We start from the raw sequence: 7,276 nt of genomic DNA on the forward strand, positions 1-7,276 counted from the left end.
TCTATTTGTAGAAGACAGCCGCACAATATGATGTATTCTGAAAAAATGTATGTTCAGCATCCTCTGTTGACGGATTGTCCTGTTTGTGTGCAGCAGGTCGGCATAGAAAGACGACAGGGGCATTATGTTATTTAAAATGTTTGGATTATATGTTTATAGTGTAATGTCACATCATACAATAAATAATATGATTAAACACATATACATTTTTAAAAAAAAAAACAATATGATTTCACAATTGTTATATTACAAATCATTTGTTTTAACACAACTTATTCAAATATCTATTTTTCTATAAACTGTGCTGGTCAGATGCAGCTCAGTGTAACAGAAAGGACACATTGAACAGTGGTTCTCAAACTGTGGAGCGAGCCCCTCCGGAGGTGCACAGAGCCACTGACGGTGGAGCGGGGATGACCAGGGGGAAAGTATGTAGTGAAACAATGTTGAATGAATATGATTTATGATTTAATTTTATCTTTATTTCACTCAAATTAAACATGAATCAGTTTTTATTAGTTGCTTCCCCAGTTAACAATTAATTTAAAAAATTGTGAGGGGAAGGGGGCACGACAGAAAAAGTTTGAAAACCACTGTTTTAAGGAAAATAAACACTTAAAGACTTGACAAATAAGAGAGATAAGCACGCACATATCAGTGATGTTTCAGTTTTAAGTAAATTAAAACTTCAAGATTGAAAAAACAAATTGTCAGCTATATTTTTGGAGTAACTTTACTCTTACATTTACTTTTTTCCTTGCTTTTTTTTATTTATTGACAGTCATATATTGGTGAATGTTCTCTGCCTATTTGTCAACACAGTAGACTTTTGCTCCGGGTTGATAACAGCCATTTTCAGGAGATCTAACATGTTCAACATATATTACTGTTTTGATAATAATTGACACTCTGGTTATAGAGTACCGCCCCAAATACTGTTGTCAGAGTAGATTTATACAGCGGTGGAATGTAACTGAGTACATTTACTCTAGTACTGTACTTAAGTACACTTTTGAGGTACTTTACTTGAGTATTTTTATTTTACTATTCTTCTACTTCACTGCAGCTCAGAGGTAAATATTGTACTTTATACTAAATGTGTGTGAAAGCTTTAGTTTCTTTACAGATTACAATTTTACAATTTTACAATTCTCTTCCTGTCTAGTGAAAACCATGTATCTCCAGATGTGTTCATCATGAATGTAAGTGATAAACTGAGGGATGGAGTGTTCCTTCATGTGTTGAGAAAAGCTGCCTACTTCCTAAGCCGGTGGTTCCCAACTTATCCAGCCATGGGGGGCCAATTCTTCCTCAGTCATGAGTTCAAGGTCCACACAGTTAAATGTATTCAGCATTATACTTGTGTTTGGTCATGTGATTGAGTTAGTTTGTTGTCTCTGTCAAGTAGCTGTCTGTTCTCTCACTTTTACAGCAGGAAATTGCACTGGAAATTCACTGTACTTAAAAAGAAGTGTGGTATTTTCAAACATGACACGTTCGCAAGTCACTTGCAGGTCCATTCAGAATGGACCCACCACCTTCCAGTTAGGAACCACTGTCCTGAGCTAAATAAACTCTTTATCATCACAAAGCTGAAAACAGGGCTGTTTTTTTTGACACCATGAGAAGTTGACTTTTTAGAGATATGTGGTTCTCACAGGACACCCATGCAACAAATATATAATGATCTTATAGAATATGATGCATTAATATAGATTAAACCACCCCACAGTAGTTAAAATGAGCACAAGCTTCAAAATCTACAGCAGTATAATCCAACATAATGCAGCAGTAGGGGAGACCGGGGTTGGTTGGCACACAGCTATTTTCTGGTCTTTTGAATGTCACAGAAACACAAATGTAACATCACAATGTTTGCTCATCTATTGTGTTGAACCTTCTGGAAGTCAGTTACTTCTAGTTGAGACAAAGGAGTCAGCTACATTTTGATATAAGATTTGAAAGTCTAATGAGTGATGGCAGTGGGTGAGATGTTAGCAGAGGTTGGTTGGCACATTGTCCATCCAATTTTCCAATTAGCTGTAACTGTATTTTTTGACATTAAAACTATATTGAAAGATCAGAAACAATGTTTGTATTGATAGTTAATTATTATTTCTTTGGATGGTCCATGGGAAGAGTAATTAGACATCCCTACTGATGAACTTCCTAGGAAAGTTGTTTGCTTTTAAAATGGACAGATATTCTGTTAAATGTTCATGTTTTCTAGCTCTTTTTTAAATTAAATGTTCAAATTGTTTCTATTGTTTGCTTCTTTTTCATAACTATAGCAATTTAACATTGTGCCAAGCAACCTGTGATGGGACTGGTTTGGCACAAATGCACAAGACTTTAATCATTCATCGCTAGGTTTTCGAAAACATTTGTGTCAATTGAAACACACTTATAGTTATAGGTGAGACCTTAAGCTGTCATTTGCTGCTGGTTATAATATTCTCACATAAATTATGCCAGAAAAGTATGGCAGAGTGAAAAGCATGTCAACCAACCCTGGTCTCCCCTATTAATTATTAACATGACATATAATAGTATAATACTGACAGGGAACAATTAACTCCACAGTGAGTACTTTTGCCTTTAATACTTTAAGTAGGTAAATTTAGTTGATAATACTAAAGTAAGGTTTGAATGCAGGACTTTGACTTGTAGTGGAGTATTTCCACAACATCTGTAAAGATCCCATCCTGTCTGAAGCAGCTACATTATGACTTTATGTAGCTCTGTATTTGTGGTTTGCTTTTCTTGTAACAAGCAAAATCTCTCAGATGACAGGATGAAATTCAGACGTTGCTAAGTAAATAAATCCTGATAAGAACAAACCAATGCTTGCTCCACAATCGTGGATCATTGTGCAACCAAAGATGTGAAACATCTTGAGCTGTCGCTTTATCTGCCTCCAGTCTCTTCTTCATGACCTCTTCATTTAGGGACATTTTGTGTTGCACGGATCCCCCGATGAAAAGTAGCTGTAGACACTGACCAGTGGAAACATGGTGACAGCTCCCAGAAGAGAGCCCAGCTGCACCACAGCTCCACACCACACGAGGGCGCTGTGACCCTCATCCCGCAGGATCACCCCAATGATCACCTTCACATAGGACAGAGTGAGAACAAACAGGATCCAGGCCAACACCTGTGGAGGGAGAGGAAGGTGAGTTTGAATATGTCCATTGTGGTCTCCTGCATGTAGTGTTATGTAACATCCACACAGTGATGCACAAGTGAGGACGATAACGGAGGTAAAGTGTGTAAATGAAGACTGGCAGTGTACTCACAATGATGACACTACCTGAAGCTTCATTAACCAGCAGTGGGCAGGGACTCAGCACTGCCATGCTCATTATAAAAGCTCCAACTGCACTTCCTATCACTGTGAGTGCTCCCATCAGCAGCAGAGATCTGTGAACAAAAAGACACATCACTTTTAAAATATCGGCCAAATCAGGGTTTGTTCTGGGAACCAGGATTTATTAACGTTTGCGTTCAGGGATAAAAACAAAGAATACATCACAAACAAATCGCAGGGTTAAAATATACTGTCAAATATGTCACAGTATGACAAAGTATCAGGGGTGGATTATGAGACAGTGGGCCCCTGGGCACAGACGTGCAAAAGGCCCCACCACCTCTGTATGTTGTTGTTTTGCATCTTTTTGGAGTTGTCAGCATTTGTTTTGTGGTTTTGTGTCTTAGGGGTATATTTGCATCTTTTTTTGTCATTTTCTTTCTCTTTGTTGTTCCTTTGTGTGCCTTTGTTGTCATTTTGTGTTGTCTTTAATGTCATGTTGTGTCTCTTTAAAGAATATTTGTGTCTTTTTGGTTATTTTGTGCCCCTTTGTAGTCATTTTGTTTGTCTCTGTAGCTCCATTGCATGTCTTTGTTGTCATTTGTGTCTCTTTGAAGGTCAGTTTATGTCTCTTAGGGGTATATCTGTGTCTTTTTTTGGTTGTTGTCTTTCTCTTTGAAGTTCCTTTGTGTCTCTCTGTAGTCATTTTGTGTCTCTTTGAAGTCATGTTCTGTCTCTGAATATTTGTGTCTTGTTGGTTATTTTGTGTCTCTATGTAATTATTTTGTTTTTATTTGTAGTCTCTCTGCATGTCTTTGTGGTTTTATGTCTCTTTAAAGGTCCTTTTTTTGTCTTTTCAGATATTTGTGTCTTTTTTGGCCATTTTATTTCCAATTGTAGTGTCTTTGTTCCTCCCTGTTGTCGTTTTGTGTCTCTTTAAAGGTAATTTTGTTTCCCTTTACAGTTACTTTGCATCTCTGTGGTCATTTCAAGGCTTTTCCTGTTCAGTACATTTTAATATGAGTGACATTTTGCCAGGGGCCCCCTGACACTCTTGGTTATGACTCTAAAGTGCTGATCATGTTTGCATTGTCTGACAAATGTCCAGTTTCTGTAAAGATGTCTAAATGGAGCTAGTGGCCATGATCATTTTGAATTATTTCTTAAGCAACATTGGCAAACATTTGCAACCTCCAGCTTTTCAATTACAAGGATTTCCTGTGTTTTCTCACCATAAAAATGTATATATATATATATNTATATATATATATATATATATATATATATATATATATATATATATATAGATATAGATATAGATATAGATATAAATATATAGATGATTAACAGTCCCTTTATTCCAAAACTGGTAAAGAAAGCAAGGGAAGAATATTTAACAAAGCCCTGGAGGGTGGGAGTGGATGAACCCGGTTAAAGAGTAGCCTACCCGCCTGGATGGGACGCTCTAATACTAAAGCGAGCGCGCCCACAAGGAGGCAGGGATCATTTCATTGGTCAACAGTAAATCTGGCATTCTGTTGGTTGGGGGATTTTGACAGGGTTGTTACACAAAAAAATCGAAGCGCGGGGCAGAAATCTGAGAGCAGAAATTCCGTGAACGCACAGAAACAGTTTGAGCGCGAGGAGAAAAGCCGAAGCTCGAGCAGGAAATCTGTGCAAGCAAATGGTATCTGAGTGCGAGCACACAGTTTGAGCAGAAACAGAGTAGATCCAAGCGCAAGCAGAGGTTATTTGAGTGCGAGGGCAGGGTTTTTGAACGTGAAATCAATAAATAATTCTCTCAAACTGATAGGCCACTCTCTTGAATAAAGATAGTGATCAAGCTCCATAAATTATATGCATTTTGCAGTGGAACCTAGAAGAAAAAATTCTTAACATAAGAATATTGAAACTTATTCACATTTTACAGTTTACTAAGATTTTTAAACAGAAGTTCCTTTTTTTCTCCCTCTTGTGTTGTAAGTACTTTTTTCCCTCATGCAGACCGAGGGTCTAGGATAAAGGCTTTTCCAGGCTGTCCAAATTATTATTACTGTTGTTATTATTATTATTATTATTATTATTATTATTAGCTTTAAAGGTCCAGTCATTATGCTGTGTTTACATGGAATCAGCCAGATGGTAGATGGCAAAGGGACAACACCCTCTGGATGGAGCAGAAATAACAAACAACAGTCTGACAAAATGGCAGGACGGTAAAATGAAAGATGCATGATGATATGTTGCGATGGTGATGGCTTATTTTTAACAAAGAATGGGATAAACTACAAAAAATAAAATGATTTGTCCAGTGTTCTCTCCTTGTGTGACGGAGCTATGTCACACCTGGTTGTAAATTCCATCGCAGTGGATATCAGAAAATTAAAATATTTTAATTTTGGATGATAAGGTCATCCACTATTACTGTTGCTGGTATTCTCTCTAATTATACCCTCCTTCTCTCGTCCACTAAAATGATATCAGGTTTGCCGTTTACCATCTGCTGTATCCATGAGAATGCAGTGGCATCTAGCGTTGAGGTTGAAAATTGCAACCAATTGAATACCCCTCCACTCACCAATCCCTTTCCAAGCATGTAGAGAACCTACGTTGGCCTTGAGGTAACAAGAAAGGCCCTGTCTAGAGCCAGTGTTTGGTTTGTTTATTCTGGGCTACTGTAAAAACATGGCAGTGTAACCTGGTTGGCTCTGTGGAAGAGGTCCCACTCCTAATGGAGCTTTGAATAGTTAATTTCAAGGTAACAAAAACATGATTCTTATTTTCAGGTGATTACACACGAAAGAAAAAATACTTCTGAATATTATATTCCATTTCTGCCAATAGATCTCCCCAAATCCTTCACACTGGACCTCCAATGTATTTTTATGATTTTAAGAAATGTAGATAAAGTTGACTGATGAAATTAAAAAAAGTGAATCAAAGCACACACACTGACCTTATAGGGACGAACATGGCGATGAAGCAGGCGAGAGGGTTTGCCACAGCAGCCATGGTGGCTGATAAGTGATAAGCGTTGTTCCCGTACGGCAGACATGAGTAGGACTGCACCGAGGGAAGCACCACGTTGGTCAGAGCGTTCACCCAGGCCAGGATCGCAAAGATGTAAAACACCTGCGTCCAGCTGTAAGAGCCGGTGCCAAAGCTGCTTCTGCGCTTCTGAGTGGCAGGTCTGCATGGATCCATCATGGACTTCTGCTCCGCCCACCTCCTGTTACTCTGAGACTTCTCCTTCACCCCGTTGGTGTATCGACCGTTGGGAAGCTCCCTGGCCACAGACGGGTGGTAGTTCAGCAGCAGGAATGCCGCCAGGCACACCAGCATCATGGCGCTGAGGAAGAAGAAAAACACCTCAGCGGAGAAGTTGGCTGGCTGATACTGAGCCCGGAGGTCAAAGGTCACAGAACTGTTGGAGGAGTTAAGTGTGTGGCTCAGAGACTGGGTGCTGTTTATGCAGTGGACCACCCCAACACCCTGAATCAAAGCCACTAGAGCAGGCAGCAGGCCGCTCACACCCTCCCCAATGTAGTACGTGGTCAGATACTTAGTCTTGAGACGCATCATGAAGGGGAGGAAGGTGACAGAGGAAGTGCAGTCAACAGCAGCGAGGAAGAAAGTTAAGACAAGGAGGGCTACGCTGCGAGGAACACCGGCCACCACTACAGTCTCCTTCCAGAAAAAGCCCAGCAGGAAGCTCGCCGCAGTGCCAAGGCCGATGATCACATATATGACAGCTATTTCATTCAGGGCACCAGGCCGGAAGCGATGCATCAGGGTGACGAACAGTGGCCCCACGTTGGCCATCTGGATGAGGACGGAGAGGTACGAGGGCAGGTACCAACCCTCTGGGATCTCAGGGACAATGAGGGGCAGCTCCACCCACAGACCGTTGATGGAGACCCAGGAGCCCATCCCGAACAGACACGCCAACAGGTGGGTGAGAAGGGACAT

General features: G+C 40.0%; 1 protein-coding gene across 1 annotated transcript; it reads right to left on the reverse strand.

The window, feature by feature from the left end:
* Positions 1–2,882: 2,882 nt before the first annotated feature.
* si:ch73-196l6.5 (riboflavin transporter 2) lies at positions 2,883–7,276 on the reverse strand. Its single transcript, XM_050034798.1, has 3 exons — positions 6,264–7,276; positions 3,297–3,420; positions 2,883–3,154 (listed from the first exon to the last, which is right to left on the reverse strand). The coding sequence occupies exons 1-3, from the start codon at positions 7,274–7,276 to the stop codon at positions 2,945–2,947; spliced, it is 1,347 nt and encodes a 448-aa protein (XP_049890755.1). The 3' UTR covers positions 2,883–2,944.

Source organism: Epinephelus moara, chromosome 22 (assembly GCF_006386435.1).
Source record: "Epinephelus moara isolate mb chromosome 22, YSFRI_EMoa_1.0, whole genome shotgun sequence".
In the NCBI taxonomy this organism is placed as follows: domain Eukaryota; kingdom Metazoa; phylum Chordata; class Actinopteri; order Perciformes; family Serranidae; genus Epinephelus; species Epinephelus moara.